The sequence below is a fragment of the Drosophila busckii genome, chromosome 3R (genome assembly GCF_011750605.1).
Source record: "Drosophila busckii strain San Diego stock center, stock number 13000-0081.31 chromosome 3R, ASM1175060v1, whole genome shotgun sequence".
NCBI lineage: Eukaryota > Metazoa > Arthropoda > Insecta > Diptera > Drosophilidae > Drosophila > Drosophila busckii.
Window position 1 is genome coordinate 2,915,790 of NC_046607.1, and position 17,452 is coordinate 2,933,241.

Sequence of the window (17,452 nt, forward strand, 5' to 3'; positions counted from 1 at the left end):
CCCAAGCAAGCTGTAAATCTATTTTCTGTATATAGTATCATATATACAGAGATTTAACGCTGCATAGCCAAGGCCAAGCAAAAGCCGCAGTCGGTGCCCAGCGTCTCTTTTGCAAAAGGTAAAAGCGAATACTTAGTGCCAACTGTTGGCGCATTGCATATGCTTGCATACTAACACATATAACAAAGAGTACTATATGCTTACCGCACACACTCACACACACTTAGATAAACATAAGAATATTTGCATTTGTGCTTTTTACTTTTATACATTTAAATATTCATGCGCTGCTCAAAATTTAAATTGCAGCGCATTCAACCGCAGATGTGCGAGTTAGTTAGCATATATACACACTTATATATATGTCTGTCTGTGTGTGTGTGTGTGTGTTTGTGTGTGTGGCAGGCAAATGCACAAAACATTTTATAAAAATGGCGCTTAGGGTTACTCTTTGGGTTTTGCTATCAACGTGCGTCGCTCTGAGTTTGGGGCTTGGTCAACCAAGCGTAGTTATTTACAATCAGGTAGCACACACAAAAAACAAAAATACTAAAAACAATAATCATAAAGAAGAGAGTGTATAACTAAATGGCTGAATGGCAAAATCCATATTCCATACATGCCTGCAGTCAAACACGTACAGTCCGCTCGCCACTCTGGCTTATCCAAATTTTAAACGAAATAAAAACGACACATTGCGATGTCATGCAGCGTAAAGAAGCAGAGCAATAGTTATGCTGGTCAAGTGGCAAAAAACACAAATACAAAATAACATTTTTGAATTCAGGCGGCAACTAAAAATAAACGCCTGGGCAGGTAAATAAATTGGCCTGGACACTAACCGTGTAGTATGGCTTTAGACTAGCAAAACTGCAATGCAATCAGCACATGGCACACGCTGCGTATGCGTATTTTCATAGAGCGGCATTTATACAGCAAAGCACTCGATGACTTAGGAAGCTTATATACTGATTGGACTGCGGCTACATAGCTAAATTTAAAATAATTTATGGCGCATTATCAGCGTAAATTGTTGAAGAGCGAAGTGATTTTATATGCTCGCCTACCAAGTGGCAGCAAATGCAGAACAAAAGTTAACGCAAATTGCCATAGTCACAACCGCAAAAACTTTCTCCTGCAAAAAAATGCAAGCAATGCACGCCAAAAATCATAAGCGAGGGTCGAGGCCAGACGCTGCAGTAGAAAGTTGCATGTTGACAGCAAACGCGAGGGCTCTGCTGCGTAATTGCACAATTTTGCACTTGAGCAAACATGCACTTGCCAATATTCCGTGGGGGAAAATTGCTGAGCCGTGCCAAGCCAAGCAGCTGCAGCGTAGAAATTTGAAGAGAAGGTATAAAGTTAGCCCACATCTTTGAGCACTCGACGGTGCAGCAGTAGCAGCTGCAGCTGCTGCTGGGGCACAAAGTTGTGGCAAGTGTTGAGTTTACAGTTCGGTTAATTAGTGTGTGTTAGCTGCATTGTTAATAAAGTAAAGGGCTAGCTCGCAACTCATGCTTGGCACTTACAACAGGCAACAAGCACTCAAATGGCCCGAGGACTACAGCAGACATACTCAAATACGAAAGCGAGCGCAGTCAGTCTGACTGACTAAATGTGCTTTGTGAGTAAATATTTTATGCTAACTCACTGTTGAGCTCAGTGCTGCTGCCTCTTTTATTAGCCTGTGGCGTCGATTTATTCAGACAAAACGTTGCCAGCCATTGAGTTAAACGCTTGTGACAACACGTCGTATGCGTAATGGCTCATTAGCCTGTTCATTGGCAATTAATGGCAGCACCATAAAATGCACCAATAAGCCGCTCAAACAATGCGCACTGTTGACACCTTTTTTGCATAAATTATGCACACACAATGCCCAGCCGACTGCTGAGCTGCTGCTGCTGCTCCCATGAGCTTAAATTTTAAATCGAATTGCTTGTGCTTAAACTCAAATAGGCAAGGCATAAATTCACAAAGCTGTTTGTACTTTATAGAGATCATTATTATAGTATATTTGGTTACAATGCAGGACAATGGCAGGGGCGAGGAACACTTTCAGTTTATACAGCGCACAGATCAGAAGAGTCTGCATACGCAGATTGGGCTGCTGGTGAAGAAGGCGCTGCAGGTAACGGAGGAGGATCTGCAGGATCGTCACAATCGTTTGAAGAAGCAGCTGGAGCATGAGGACACCATCTATGAGCAGGAGTTTGCCACCAAGGTGAAGAATCGCTTCGATGAGGACATACGCAATCGACAGGAACAGCTGCATGAGATCAAGGAGCAGCGCGACATACGCCACAAGCACTTTGTGCACAAGAAGCGCGTGCAGCAGGTCATGGAGAATTGCTATGAAATACGCGAGGCGCTGCGCCAAAAGGATTTGACGGACACCAAGCTGTGCCAGAGCGAGCAAATACTGGAAAATCAGCGCATGAAGCGGCGCGAGTGCGACAGAGAGCAATATTGGCTGAAGCTGAATCAGCGACGCTGGGAGGAGTATGATCGCGTGGAGAACTACGAGCGGCGCAAGCGTGAGCAGGTCAAGGAGCAAATATGCCATGTGCTTAAGGAGCAGCTGGCCGAGCAGCAGGAGCAGCGCGACAAAGAGCGCGAAATCAAAAAGCAGGAGGAACGCGCAATAGCGCAGCTCATCGAAGAGATACGCCTGGAGGAGTTCGACAAGCAGCATTTGCCACCCAACAATGATAAGCAAAAGTATCGCGATGAGCTGCTGGCGGACATAGCGCGACGTCGTTGCGAGCGCCTTGCTGCCTGGCAGGCGGAGAAGGATGAGCATGCCGCCTTCTGCCGGGAAACCGAGCGCCTGGAGGCGGAGGCCAAGCGGAATATGTGGCAAGCCAAGTGCCAACTGAATTGCGCTACACATGAATACATTGCCTATGTGAAGCGCATGCGCTCACTGGAGCTGGGCATTGAGAAGATGATGAACGATCGCATTGATGATCTGTACCATGTGGATGTCTGCACCAAGAGCAACATTGCCGAGAAGGCGCGCATCAAAGCCGCCGAAGCTGCGCGCTGTCATGCGCTGCTCAAGCAGCAGGTATGCGAGCAGCTGGAGCGCCGCATGCGTGAGGATGCAGAGCAGCGCGAGAATAAAATGCTGGAGAATCGCTTTGTGCATCCGCCAGTCACACCTCAGATGATTATTTGCCAACAGCGTCAGCATCGCGCTGATCTCGATGCGCAAATTATCGAAATGAAGCGCGTACAGGCTGAGGAAGAGAAGCGCTTCGAGGATCGTCTGCTTAAAGCTGTTGATGATCCAGAGATTTGCATACAGCTGGCGGCACAATATCTGGAGGATGGCACCGACTACTTGCCGGTGCATCCCAATTGGAAAATCTATGCGTGTCCCAAAAATAAATATGTGCCCAAGGCGCCCATGGCACAGGAGAAATTCGATGAGCTCGTTGCCAATGCCAGTTTGGACAAGTGTCCGTGTCCTGAAGCCGCACGCGCTGATTGCGGCTACATGGCACTGCCATGTGTTCAGGCAGCCAAGCCAGCCTCTGGTGATGCAGCTGCTGGTGGAGATGCTGCCTCGTTGCCAGCTCCAGTTCAGCCGCAAGCGCAGACTGCACGCAAGGATGCGTTCAAGAGCTGCATTTGTTAATTTAAATTCGTACAGTTCGCTGTTCTCGCACATAAAATGTTAATAAATTGCAAAATGTTAAAAATGAGCAGTTTAATCAGAATTAACAAAGTAACAAGCTCTGCTGCAACTTTTCTATAGAAACTTTGCAAAAATCTGCTTGAACGGTCGCAGCTTTCAAAGTTTGAGAAACTAAATTTAAGCGCACTATTCTTTTTATATTACCAAAAATCTATTAGGGACAATGGCAAAATTAAGTTTTACTTATTGAGCATATGGCATGGAACAGCAAAAGTTACCTTTTTAATAATATCATAGTATTATTATTTTGGCGCCTCGTTTTCTGCTTATTTATTTGATAACAAACTAAAGGCCTAAAGGTATTGATATATTTAAGCCAAGCTGTTAAATTTCAGCTTATATTAATAATCAATTAAATTATGTATGCAAAATTCATAATATTTAAATAATGAAGAAGTAAAATATTTTCTATTAGTAATCAGACCGACTACAAATAAATAAATAATTGCTTAGGATTTGTTGAGAAACGAAATTGCAATCACTTTCATGATTAAAGCAGCAGACTAAGAAAAAAATCGGCCAGTGATCAAGCAACATGCGCACAGCTCCAACTCTGGCGACCAACTAAACTCACCCACTCTAAGCTATCGCCTACCTAGGATCGCGGCCTTAGCGCTAAAGCAGCGCTGCTGAGCGAGCACAAGAGCGAGAGCGTTTTGTAGGCTTAGCCTTAGCCTTAGCTAGAGCAGAGCTGGTGAGCGAGCGCAGGGGCAAAAGAGCATGCAGGCTCAGCCACAGGAAGCCAGAGATTAAGCGACATGCGCATAGCTCCAGACTGTTTATCTCTGTTTAGCACACACCCAAGCTGACCTATCGTCTAGCTCATCTAAACGATGCTTATCGTGTGCGTCGCTCCCTTAGCGCTTAAACAGCGCAGATGAGCGAACGCGAGAGCAAAAGAGCATGCAGGCTTATCCTTAGCCTTAGATAGAGCAGCAGGCATATTAAGTAACATTAAAATAAGTATGAGAATATTATGTATGATTTAATATTGTTACAATGAAAATAAAAAAAAGGTTCTAATTTGAAGAATAACTTAATTACCTTTACATTCGTAGTATAGAATAACATTGGGCTAACATAAAGTTAACATTAATAAACATTTGGCTGTCTGTTAAGCATCAGAGCATGTTGCCAGCTTGTATAATCTTAAGCTCGTTATGCGTGGACTTTAATCATTTGTTCACTTACTCAATGAGTCAATCACATGGTCATTCAATGCGCTACACTCTCTATTTGCAGACGACAATTGGGGCCTACCGCTGGCAATAGCGACCAACTTGCATATACCTTATCGCATCGAAATTGGCGACAGAATACGTGACCTGCATGCAGAGGATAAGCCCGGCAAAGGTATGTTGGCTACCATGGCCAGTGGGTTGAGTAACCAATATCCAAAAAAAAAAGAATTGCACACTTTATGAGATTCAATACACACATACAACAGCTGTAGCTGTAGCTGTAACTCTTACTCACCCGTTTTATCTGTGTGTCCGACTTTAGCAATTATTATTACGGCGCCCCTGAACGATAAAAGCACGCTGCGTTGGTTACGGCACGGCAAATGGGCAGAGCAACAGCACACAAAAGTATTGCTCATCGATATTGTGGCCAGCTCATTGAATGTCGAGCATCGACTCTACAAATATTTGGCACGCATCAATGCGGCCACTGGCAATAGTAATGCCAGCAGCAGCATACCCTTGCCCAATTCCGGGCTGGTGACCAGCAATCTGTTGGTGCTGACGCTGCTGAGCGATAAGTATCGACACTTGCTGACTGCGGACGGCCTGGACATGGCCATGGTGCGAAACTTTCGCACAACGGCAAACCAAACTGCAGATAGCACACCACAGCAGCAGCAGCAGCAGCAGCAGCAGCAGGCTGAGCAGGTGGAGATGTATAAAGAGCAAGAGGCGTGGTCCAGCATGGGCTGGGCTCATCAAAATGCCAGCCTCAACAAGCTGCGTCCCTTTATGAATCTGTTCACGTTGTACGACTTTGTGCTTTCACATATTGGTGCGAGCAATGGCAGTGCCGGAACAATGCCCCAATACGATTTTGTTGTGCTGGACATTGTTGTGGATGCCACATTGGCTAGCTACAGCTACAGATGGCGGCCATTGCTCATACTGGAGCTAAGCCAGCGCAGTTATATGACGCACTCGATACAGCCGGGCTATAACGAATGGCTCTTGCTTAGCAATGCCAAAATGTGGCATTGTGGCGCCATCTGTTGGACAATTGTGGCCATATGCATTGGCCTGCTGATCATTATTGTGGCCGCGAGTGTGGCTGCGGGCATTGCTGTTAGGTAAGTGCGCAAACAAAGTTTTGCTTTAAGCCAAATTCATTTAAACTTCTTTCATTTTATGTAAATTTAAATTCTGAATATTTGGTTTTGATTTGCGTACGCTGTAGCATAATTAATAAACATAGCGAAACTGGGGGTGGTGGCAAACACCCAAGCAGATTGGAATAATCAATTAGCGCGCCCAAAAGGCTGCTATGGCATCTCGCAGAATCTTAACCCACGCACAAAATAATTCGTGCGTGGCAATATTCTCAATTCCGTTGCTAATTGCAATGGTTATAGCCTGAAAATATTTTCTTGTTAGTGTTGCCTGCGTAATTTAATAGCTTCAAACACTATTAATTGCAGACTTGGAGCATGCTACAGTTATAATAGTTGCAACACTTTAATATAGTTGTTGAGCTGATGTACGGTGTAGTTTTTGGTTGGCGGCGTAATCATTTACGCAAAATCAATACGCCAACCACAAAATGAATTATTGCCACAGAGAGCAAACCACAAGTGTGTGCTCTCAGGTGTGTAGCACAATGGGTTGCCATTAAAGACAAGCATTTAATTAATTACAATCATCAAAGCGTAGCATACGCTGCGTTACAGCTTCGCAACCAGCCAGACAGTTGACATATCCACTCCAATGGCTCCACTCTCAGTGGGAGCAACACACTTGAAATGCGTTTAAGCAAATCATTTACTGTTTGACATGTCAACAACACTTTCCCTGGGGTGTTTTTGTTTGTTTGTTTGTGTGAGTGCTGCCATCTCATTAATTGCAGCTGCAATTCAGCTTTGACGTTAAGGCTTTAAACTAGTTAACTTCAAGTGCAATCGTACAACTTTTATCGCCCCACGGTTAAACTCTGCAGGCCAGCAACTTTTAATTAGTGTGTGTACCACAAAAATGAATGTAAACAAAACCGGACAGCAGCGCAGCAGATAAACAACAAGCAAACGTGTAGCCGTTGCCCTTCGCAGCAGCCGTGAAGGTGACATAAACTAATTATGCCAGGTGTTGATTAAAAATTGAAGTTTCATCGTTAGTTGAAATGTTTTTGCCCAACACAAAAGCAAACTTTTGTAATTTAATAAGTGAATTTGTAAATAATTAAAGCCTCACTTACAAGCGTTGCTTGCCTGTCTAATTAACTATTCAAAAATTTTTGCCAGCATACATTAAGCCATCAAAGTGTATTAAACAATCTAATTTGTTGCTGTGGTCTGCAGGAATTTCAGATAAAAATCAATGAGAACATGGGCGTTACCAAAATGTAATTTATGGGGTAGCAGCAGTTTATAAATATTATTAATATATTGATTGATGTACATATATAAATATGTATATGCGTATTACGTATACGTAAATAGGTTTTTGTTATTATATATACTCGTATTTATAAGACTATTTTTTAAATGAAAAATAAATAAAAATATCCGAAAGATATGAAACTAAATAAGCTATAACATTTTTTAGCAGACATTAGTATGCGTATATGTAATATATACGCAAAGTTAAGTTAAGAATATTGCATTAACTTTGCCATTTTAGCAACATACTGTTGAATGAGTAACATAAATTTGCCAGAGCGCTGTAAGTAGCTCATAGTTGCTTCCTTTTCGCATTAACATCCTGTCAAGGGTATACAAATGATGTACACGCGCCGCTGGACGACGACCATGATTATCAAGCTGGTTAACGCACAAACTAAAAGTTTTTCCTGTGGTTTAAGCCTTAAGCTGAGCCATAAATAGAAAAAGTTTAACTGCTGCCAACCTTCTGTAGTGGCTGTTGTTTGTTGTTAGGTTAAAGTAGCATACTACTTAGCAGCCGTTACACGTGTGTCCAAAGAGTTTCGACTCGGCCTTTGATAAAGCCCATTAATGCGCATAATACACTTAACCTGAGCTCACTTGGCCGGCCACGTGGCAAAACTTCTGGCACACAACAATTGTTGCATGAATTTGCGCATTTCCATGGAAAGAGCAGCCAACTAAGCAAGTTGCAAGTGAGTGAGTAGCAATGGAAAAAGTTTCTATTGCCTGGGCCCAACCACATGCAGTAGTCAGCAGTCAGCAAGGGTAAAAGGTACAGCCTGTCGCTTGATTTGCTGCCCGAGTTAATTGAGCATTGGCCCAACTGCAAACTTGATGCAGGTCAAGTTGGGCTAAGCATGCAGCAGCAGTTGACAGCAGCAGAGAGAACAAGCCTACGCAATTTCTGTCTGCCCAACAAATTTTCGAGCAATTGAAAAAAGTTTCTATTACTGTAGCTGGCAGTAATTTGTGCATGAATAAATACAGCAATAAATTAGAATTTAATTAAAAATCATGCAACAAGAATTTATTGATTGAGTTGGCACAAGTTGTAATATTAAATTAAAAAAAAATAATTAAATCATTTGCAGAAATTACTTTGTGCGCAAGCGTTTGTCCAAAGGGCCCAATAAGATTGTGCTATCAGCTAGTGACTTTGTCTTTCCCGTAGATTCGAGACGGGTAAGCTATGCGGAAGCAATTAGGTAACTACAGCTAATGGCTGACACTTTTTACAGGTGGATGAGGGCATTGAAGCAATGCTTTGCTGCTGGCTGCAGCAGCTGCAGGAGTTTGGTGGCCCCGAAGTGGATAAGCCGGATCTGCTCAAGGGCTCCATTGGCTCGCTAAAGAATCTGGGCTTTGTTATACCTGGCGCAGCTGCAGCTGGCAATGGCAGCGCTGCTCCAGCTGGAACAGCTGGAGCCAGCACATCGCTGACAGTGAATGGCAAAAGTAGCTCCGCAGCCGCAGGCAGCCTGGCGCGACATATACCCGCGCATTTGGATATGCGTGCGCGCTACAATGGCGATCTGGTGCAGCTGAAGGAAATACAACTGAATGGCTCTGCCGAGCTGCGCTCCAAGGCAATGGATCTGCTGGTCATGGCGCATGGACTGCGGCATGAGAACATCAATCCATTGGTAGGCTGGCTGGCGGATCCGAATCGCACAGCTCTAGTGTTTGACTACTGTTCACGCGGCTCGCTGCAGGATGTGCTCATCATGGATGAGATAAAGCTAGACTGGTCGTTTCGCCTAAGCCTGCTTACGGATCTGGTGCGTGGCATGCGCTATCTGCATGCCTCGCCGCTGCGCGTGCATGGCGCACTCACTTCCAGAAACTGCGTAGTGGATGCACGCTGGGTGCTCAAGATTACGGACTACGGGCTGAATGCATTCTACGAATCGCAGGGCCTGCAGCCGCTACCACGCAATGCCAAGGATTTGCTTTGGACAGCGCCTGAGCTGCTGCGCAGCATGAAGACAACGCAACAGCAGCAGCAGCATCATCATCATCACCATCAACATGGACGTGTGCAGCTGGGCACACAGCTGGGCGATGTCTACTCCTTTGGCATTATAATGCAGGAGGTGGTGGTGCGTGGTGAGCCCTACTGCATGCTCTCGCTCGCTCCGGATGATATAATTGCCAAAATTCGCAAGCCACCGCCACTAATACGACCCTCGGTCTCGAAGGGGGCGGCACCACCGGAAGCCATTAATATTATGCGTCAGTGCTGGGCGGAGCAACCGGACATGCGACCCGATTTTAATTCGTAAGTGTCTTTAATTTGACACTCATTAAAATAAATTATTTAGTTGCCAGCAAAATATTTTTCGTTTACTCTCTAACTTGTTTGAAGTTGATAAAAAAAAAAGATTAAAAATTCTTGCTTTGCAGCGTTTACGAGCGCTTCAAGATGCTGAATCATGGACGCAAAGTGAACTTTGTGGACACCATGTTTCAAATGCTGGAGAAGTACTCCAACAATCTGGAGGAGCTGATACGCGAGCGCACCGAGCAATTGGACATTGAAAGAAAGAAGACTGAACAGCTGCTAAATCGCATGTTGCCCAGGTTAGATTTAAACACAAATCCAAAGCAACTTAAGTTATGCATAAACAATTTGCAGCTCTGTGGCTGAGAAGCTTAAAATGGGACTGGCTGTGGATCCAGAGGAATTCTCGGATGTTACCATCTACTTTAGCGACATTGTGGGCTTCACTACCATCGCTGCTCACTGCAGTCCCGTGCAGGTGGTGGACTTGCTCAACGATCTCTATACCATATTTGATGCCACCATTAATGCCTACAATGTGTACAAGGTGGAGACAATAGGCGATGCTTATATGGTGGTCAGTGGACTGCCTGTCAAGATACCCGATCATGCTGAGCAGATAGCCGACATGGCTCTGGATCTGTTGCATCAAAGCGGTCGCTTCAATGTAAAGCATTTGCCAGGCGTGCCGCTCCAGCTGCGTATTGGCTTGCATACTGGTCCCTGCTGTGCCGGCGTCGTGGGTCTAACTATGCCGCGCTATTGCCTATTTGGCGATACAGTGAACACAGCGTCGCGCATGGAATCCACAGGTGAGCATAACAAAGCAAACAATAGCTGCAACTATGAATTAACTTTGCTTTGCTTAGGCTCCTCCTGGCGCATACACATGTCGCAAGAAACCCGCGATCGTTTAGAGGCACGTGGTGGATATTCCATTGAGCCACGCGGACTTATTGATATCAAGGGCAAGGGCATGATGAGCACGTTTTGGCTGCTGGGCAAGAAGGGCTTCGATAAGCCATTGCCTGCTCCACCGCCAATTGGGTAAGTCGGCTACATATAACAAATACTTCTTAAGCTTTAGTTGTTAATTGCTAAACTAAACATTAAATTTAATGCTTTATGCTTCATTTAACATGCTGCACTTTAGAGAGTCACATGGGTAGGTAATCCGCCACTAAACCTGAAATGCAAACCAAACCAAATATTAACTCAAAATATTTTACAGCCTGGACGAATCGCTCATACGCAATTCCATAACGTTGAAGGCGCAGGCAAACAAATCACGAACTAGCACGAATCCTTCTTCATCGCAGAGCTCTTCGCTGGCTGGAGAGTCTGTGGAGGTTAAGGTAGAAATAACACCGCCCAGCAATGCGGACATGTGCTCCAGCAACTTGCCCAACTCCTATTCGCTGGACTCGAATTCCACGAATACCATTAGCCCCAATGCCACCCTGTGTCCTGAATTTCCTACCAAGACACCAACGAGCACAAGTCCGCAGTCGCGCAAGTTATCAGAGCTGACGCCGGATAGTTTGCTCAATCCGAACAGCTTCAATCGGCTGCCCAGCTCCACGGGCGGCTCCAGCTCGCGGCTGTATAAGAAAATAGAGGAAATGATGGATCTCAGCTCGCCATATAATCACTACAAATGCTTGAGTCCCAGCGAGAGCAATCTAACGCAGTTCTACGACGGCAAGTATCTGTATGGCAATGCAGGTGGCGCCGGCGCGGCGAGCACGAGCGGCACAGGCAGTGGCGGTTGCTCTGTGAGTGGCAGCACCTCCAAGTTTGACAGCAAGCCTGGCTCTAGTCGGCTGCTGCGGCGACAGTTTAGCTTGGATCGCGATGATCAGGCGACGCGGGCGGAGCAACAGCATCAACATCAGCATCAGCTGTCGCTGCAGGCGAGCAACTATGTGGCCTTGCTGCAGTCTAGCAAGCAGTCCATGCTGGAGATACCCATGCTGCAGGACACTTCGCGCAGTCCCAAGGGCACGCTGAGTCGCAACCATAAGCAAAACTCTACCTCAGTGGCGCAGGATCTGGAGAAGATTGAGGAAATACCGCTGTCGCCCGCCTCCTCACAGCATCACAGCAGCCTGGATAGCAACCTGAATCGCAGTCCGCCCTCCACGCTAGAGGCGCAATCGCCACAGCAACCGCCGCTGCATCAACTTAGCCCGCCCCTGCTCTCGGCGCCCACCTCGCCGGCACCGTCGCGCTCTCTAAATGGCCACCAGGTACACAGCCGCCGCAACAGCAACAACAATAACAATAACAACAACAGCAGCACCAATAGCGACAGCTCCACTAACACACAGCAGAGCAGCCGAGCTGGGCAGGAGCTGACGCTAAATGTGGAGCAGCTGCTGAGCAGATAGGATACGGTTTAAGCTGGCTCTGGAGTGGCCAGCAATTGTTAAAGCTTTATATATGTGAGAATGGAAGAGTTCAGAGTGTTGTGATGTGCAAATAGCAAAGTACCTTGATGCCAGCAAAATGAAAGTACAACTTAATTCGAAGATTGCTTCTGAGATGCGTCTACCGTAGTATGGATTTCCAGTCAAGGTCCTAAGCCTATTAGCTTTAGTGTATATGTTATATGTACTTCAAATTTCATTTGATAACTAAGTAAAGATCAATTCTGAATTATAATTTGAGTAATCAATTGGCATTAGTTTACTTATCTGACCTACTAAAGACGAAATCAAAAAACATAACTCTACAACTGAACTAAGCATTTGGCTGATTCTCTAATCCAAACTGTATTTCTACATAAAGTTCCTTTTTAAACAAATAAACATAAACAAATAGACACAGTTACAAGTATTACGATCAAACTACATAGTTGATTACAGATATATAGTATATTATAATGTAAGCAGAATTATATACGTGAATTTAGTTTTCTAAAGACAATCGTTGTTAATTTTATAAAAATTCTTGATCAAAAACATATAAACTCTAAAAAAATATTTAAATATACAAAGTAGTAGTGCTCAATGTCTATAGCTATATAATCAAATTCTGTGTCAAGTATTAACTGATATACAAGCATGTAACTAAATCAATTTTAAAATATATAAACAAATATATCAGTTAATAAATTCTAGACGTTAGCAAAATTCAACTGGAATATAATTCAAATCGATCCCACTAAACTAAACGTTTTATAACATACACAAGCCTAGCTTTAAGAACGATAAAGTATTTAGTCTACTATATGAACATCAAAAAGTTATAACTTTTTATAAGTTTGTTTCTTCTGTAAATGCATTTTAAATTGTTTGCTCGAATAACAACAGCAAAAATGTCAATTACATGTTGTAAAGTAGAGCAACAAAAAAATGCTTTTTTATACAATTTATGTGCATTTACTTTTTGTTAATTAAACTGTCACTTTTTACGTTGTTGTCACGTTTGCGTTTATCCTTTTTCGTATATTTAAAATGTTGTAAACAACTTTAGTAAATTGAAAAATAAATAATGTATGAAAACGTAAACTTTCTGTTTTACTGGTAATGTTGAAATTTCTTAAAATTTTTTTAAATAGCAAAACTAAAACCTCAACGTGCCACTGCAAATAATTATTTCATAATGCTGGGAATTTCTTAAGGTAGATTGATTTCTTTTTATTGGAAGTGTTTCTGCAGAGTTAACTCTATATGTCTATATGGATGAGGAGTGGTGCGCAATCGTTTACTGGCCATTCTAAAGCAGACAGCCACTGCTGCCAAAATAAATGCTATTCACCTTCTTCTTTGTCCTTGCGATGCGATTTCTTTTTATCGCTACTCTTCGAGGAGCTGCTTTGCTTGGTGCTGCTACGCTCGCTTCGATCCTTTTCTCGAGACTTGGATTTTCGACGGCTCGATTTATCCTTGGATCGTGATCGATCTCGCCTTGAGCTTGAGCTTGAACTTTCCTTATCTTTATCTTTATCTTTTTCTTTCTCCTTATCCTTTTCCCTATCTTTCTTCTCCTCCTTATCCTTGTCCTTGTCTTTATCTTTTTCCTTTTCCTTCTCTTTATCCTTGTCCTTATCCTTATCTCGCGTACCTCGACTGCTACGCTCACGATCCCGCTCTTTATGCTCCCTCTCTTTCCGCTTCTCTTCCTTAAGTAGGTGCAAATAGTCCTCAAAGTATTCCTCACGATAGGCTGAGTCTAGCGCGCGATATCTTGGATCTGCTTCGAATTTCTTCTTGATGTCGTACCAGCGCGTATGGCGTTCAATATCGTGTCGTTCACGCAACATGTCCATAAAATCTTTCCGTACCTGCAACAAATAAATAAATTAACATACATAACGAATTAAAATAATTTGCGTCACTCACCTGCTCCTTCTTTAGCTGTTTATCCTTCTCACGTCGCCGCCGCTCGCGCTCATCATCAAAGCTACCAGATCTGCGCTCCGTCGATGGCGACCCGGTCAAATTAGTATTGTTGCTATTGTTACCCATGGGCATTCGCTGCTGTGGTCCCATGTCTAAGTTGGCAAATAGTTTCACAAATTATAAAATTTTAAGCAGATTTAGCGCTAAACTTACTCATATTATGTGGCATACGCATCATGCCAGGAGGTGGACCCATGCCCATGTTGTGGGGCATGCGCATATTGGGCGGCATCATTCCGGGCGGTGCATGTTGACCCCGCAATTGTGGCGGTGGTCCGCCCATTTGAGGCGGCGGTACATTCATTTGTGGCGGCATACCTGGCGGTCCACCTAATGTCGGTGGTCCTTGAGGTCCTTGTGGCATTTGATGAGCCGGTCCGGGTGTCAGTTCCTTAATGCCCGTCGGCACCCAGCCAGCATTGTCATTATTCCACTGTGACTCCTGCGTGGGTTCATAGCCATAGTCAAACGGCTCCGGCTCATGGAAGAAGGGCTCATCCGCAGCACCTGGTGGTGGGAAATTGGGCGCCATTGGCCCCAAGCCACCACGTGAATACTCTCGACACTCTGCTGTCATCACTTGTATGGCATTCTCCTTGACGCCGCCAGTGGTAGATATTGGACGCGGCGGTCGCGCCATCATACCCATTCCAGGACGCGGTTGATGTTGTATAATCGGCGGCATGCCTGGCGGTGGCATCTGCATAGGTCCATCGCCCATAACGCCCATTGACTGGTGATGATGCATTGGTGCACCACCCATGTTCAATCCTACGGTAATGTTGCTGCCACCGCCATCAGGCATACCTCCAGAGTTAGCAGATTGGTTGACATTTTGAGTAAGACTGGCCAGGCCCACGCCGCTTTCGGCCACACGGAAGCGCTTTTGACGTTCGCAGTAGGCACGCCACGTCTCCTCGTTGAAGCCGTAGTTAAAGTAATCAGTTATGTCAGCACCGGGCTTACGCCAGGGTTTCTCCTCTAGCGAATCTATGCTAAATTCATGTACGGCCACGCCATTTATGGTGCCAGCGCCTTCAAAGTCTTCAATGCTAAACTTTCCACCTTGAGTTGCGGGCTTTGCTTTGTCGCCTGTGGCGGCCAGCAGATTGGAACGCTGTTTGATATTATAAGTGCTGGGCGCTGACTTGATATCGCCAATAACTACATTGATGTCATCGTCGGAGTCATCGTCATCATCTTCATCTGAGCCGGATCCCATGCGTTCCTTGCGCGATGTTGTGCCGGGTGCGCCTTCTGTCATATCCGTCATTTCTGCATCCTCATGTTGCGATCCGTCATCACCCATGCCACTTCCAGCCGTGTCCGAGCCAGATCCCCTACGCACCTTTATATCTGTTGTGTCCGGCAATGCTTCCTCATCTTCCTCCATTTCCTTAGCAGGATCCTCAAACTCGCCATATTCTGGCATTTCTTCCTTAGGAAATCCCGGCAGCGTACTGCTACCGGGCTTCTCGCCGGTAACCGCCGCAAGCGCCTCGTGCTCCGCAGCCAGAGCATCGCTGGCATTTTCGGTGGTTGTGGAGTCTGGATTCGATGTGCCATACAGCCAGCTATCCTCATTAGTGTCATCTGCCATAGTTGAGCTTATTTCTATACTATCCGCGATTTAATCCACTTTTTTTAAACGTCTAATATTATAATATTACCATTTGTTTTCTTTCGTTTTCTTCTTTTTCTATTTAGCTTTACACAGTACTGCCAAAATAGCTATTTTGCAGCTGGTTTTTGCAACTTTAATTATCGATAATCCGATAAGTTTTAAGCAAATGGCGCGAACTTAAAAAATCGAGAAATGTGGCAGCGCCCTTAATAATCGTTATATCTTTTATATTTATTAAACTATTATTTAAATCGTTTTCAAAATATCTCGCACAACATTCCGAAACATGCTGGAAAGAGCACAGTCCTGTCGTTGCTGGCAAAGCTGCCGTAAGCCGAGTAGAAGTTGCCCAAAACGCAACCAATGAGATCTTTGGGATAGTGTATAACGAGCCAAGGAACAAAGCGCTGTATTGGCATGTGAGTCCAAGACCACAGCATACTCAGCACTCAAAGCCAGCTCTGCAAAAAAAAGTACTTTATTAACATTTAAATTGTTAATTTTACAAGCATACCTCTACGGCACAGGATAAGCGTTTCTAAAAAGTTTAGCTCTAAGATATCGGCACGCAACTGTTGTGCCTCAGCCAGCTGTAGCTTGAGCTGTGCATCTCCGCATCCTTCGATCATGGCACTTATATCCAGAGTCCAATGCGAAGCGCGAAGAATAAAACATTCACTCCAAACCACTTGTAAAATGGCATCCTGCTGTGTGCGCTCCACCAACCTGAACTGTTCGTTCAGTTTAGCTTGACGTAAGCAGGTGACCAAAATTTGCGCCAGTATCTGAAAGTGCAGTGTCTGACCAGCGGGCGAAGGCAGTGGAGATGCCACCATTAGTAAGCGCCGAGAATGAATCTGACTGCTCTCCGCTTGCTGACAACGTGGTCCACGCTCCTCTTGCACGGCAGCAACGTTCATGCCCACGGCAAGACAGCGTTGAAAGCGACAGTAAGGACACCAGTTACGTCGCGCCTTGTCCACCACACAATTCTTGACCGCTATGCAGGCGTAGTGGGAACCTTTCCGTACGCTGCGCTTAAAGAAGCAGGAGCAGCCATCACAGCAAGAGACACCATAGTGCTTGCCAGAGCTCTGGTCGCCACACACCTGGCAGGCATTGTATAGAGGCACAACCGACATCTTACTTGCTGGGACTTCGACCAAGCCAGGACTGATGTGTCATTGGCAGTTTTATACAGAATATTCCACAAATGATATGCAAATCAAAGACACTTGGACACACTTCAATACTTGGGTGCATTGTGTTTTAACGTGATTTGTGGTTTTATTTATTTAGCGCATTTACTGACAGCGCCCCAAAAGCAATAGCAACAAGCAGAAAGGATAACCCAAAAGCTGCTCTCGAGGATGGGCGTAACGTGTCAAAAGTGACAATCAACGGGCATGGACTAACCAGCGTGTTAACAATTTGTAAACAATTATTGTTTTGCTCTATGATTGGTCGGCGCTCGGGCCACTACAAGTGTCGAGTAAAGTGCTTTGAACTGACGTTATGGGTAAATAAAGGAAAGTGTCATGACAATTAGGGGTTGTAGTCCGATCCCTGCATGGCCGTCCGCATGCATAATGTTACGTTAGCAAAATACTTAATTGAATACTCCCAAAGTTGCTCTAATACCCAACCTAATGTTAGGCTATGAGTTTAATTTTATAGCTAAATTTAAACTTGTTAATTTTATTTTAAATCTACTAGCATAACTTCAACACATTGCAAGAATAAAACCAAAAATATATTTCAAATATATAAAATCTATACCATTGATTAACATAAATATAAATAATGACATATTATT

The 17,452-nt window shown here is 44.5% G+C and overlaps 4 protein-coding genes across 5 annotated transcripts in view; 2 read left to right on the forward strand and 2 right to left on the reverse strand.

The window, feature by feature from the left end:
- Window positions 1-12,462, forward strand: part of LOC108601493 (retinal guanylyl cyclase 2) — a 28,168-nt gene extending 15,706 nt beyond the window's left edge. The window contains exons 4-13 of one of the 2 annotated variants that reach the window (XM_033294006.1): window positions 4,946-5,056; window positions 5,207-5,558; window positions 5,631-6,017; window positions 8,417-8,507; window positions 8,564-9,603; window positions 9,729-9,905; window positions 9,961-10,418; window positions 10,476-10,653; window positions 10,760-10,771; window positions 10,838-12,462. In XM_033294006.1, coding sequence (XP_033149897.1) covers window positions 4,946-5,056; window positions 5,207-5,558; window positions 5,631-6,017; window positions 8,417-8,507; window positions 8,564-9,603; window positions 9,729-9,905; window positions 9,961-10,418; window positions 10,476-10,653; window positions 10,760-10,771; window positions 10,838-11,996 — 3,965 coding nt within the window. In that variant the 3' untranslated portion in view covers window positions 11,997-12,462. Of the gene's footprint in view, window positions 1-4,945; window positions 5,057-5,206; window positions 5,559-5,630; window positions 6,018-8,416; window positions 8,508-8,563; window positions 9,604-9,728; window positions 9,906-9,960; window positions 10,419-10,475; window positions 10,654-10,759; window positions 10,772-10,837 lie in introns of those variants that run through there. The other variant, XM_033294005.1, reaches the window with a different exon arrangement.
- LOC108604025 (trichohyalin) lies at window positions 1,945-3,690 on the forward strand. Its single transcript, XM_017993275.2, has one exon. The coding sequence runs from the start codon at window positions 2,027-2,029 to the stop codon at window positions 3,641-3,643; it is 1,617 nt and encodes a 538-aa protein (XP_017848764.1). The 5' UTR covers window positions 1,945-2,026; the 3' UTR covers window positions 3,644-3,690.
- A 759-nt stretch (window positions 12,463-13,221) lies between the features above and the next one.
- LOC108601761 (pre-mRNA 3'-end-processing factor FIP1) lies at window positions 13,222-15,612 on the reverse strand. Its single transcript, XM_017989685.2, has 3 exons — window positions 14,166-15,612; window positions 13,953-14,104; window positions 13,222-13,894 (listed from the first exon to the last, which is right to left on the reverse strand). The coding sequence occupies exons 1-3, from the start codon at window positions 15,610-15,612 to the stop codon at window positions 13,361-13,363; spliced, it is 2,133 nt and encodes a 710-aa protein (XP_017845174.1). The 3' UTR covers window positions 13,222-13,360.
- A 270-nt stretch (window positions 15,613-15,882) lies between these two features.
- On the reverse strand, window positions 15,883-16,778 carry LOC108601492 (COUP transcription factor 2). Its single transcript, XM_017989390.1, has 2 exons — window positions 16,151-16,778; window positions 15,883-16,097 (listed from the first exon to the last, which is right to left on the reverse strand). The coding sequence occupies exons 1-2, from the start codon at window positions 16,776-16,778 to the stop codon at window positions 15,883-15,885; spliced, it is 843 nt and encodes a 280-aa protein (XP_017844879.1).
- Between the last annotated feature and the right edge of the window lie 674 nt (window positions 16,779-17,452).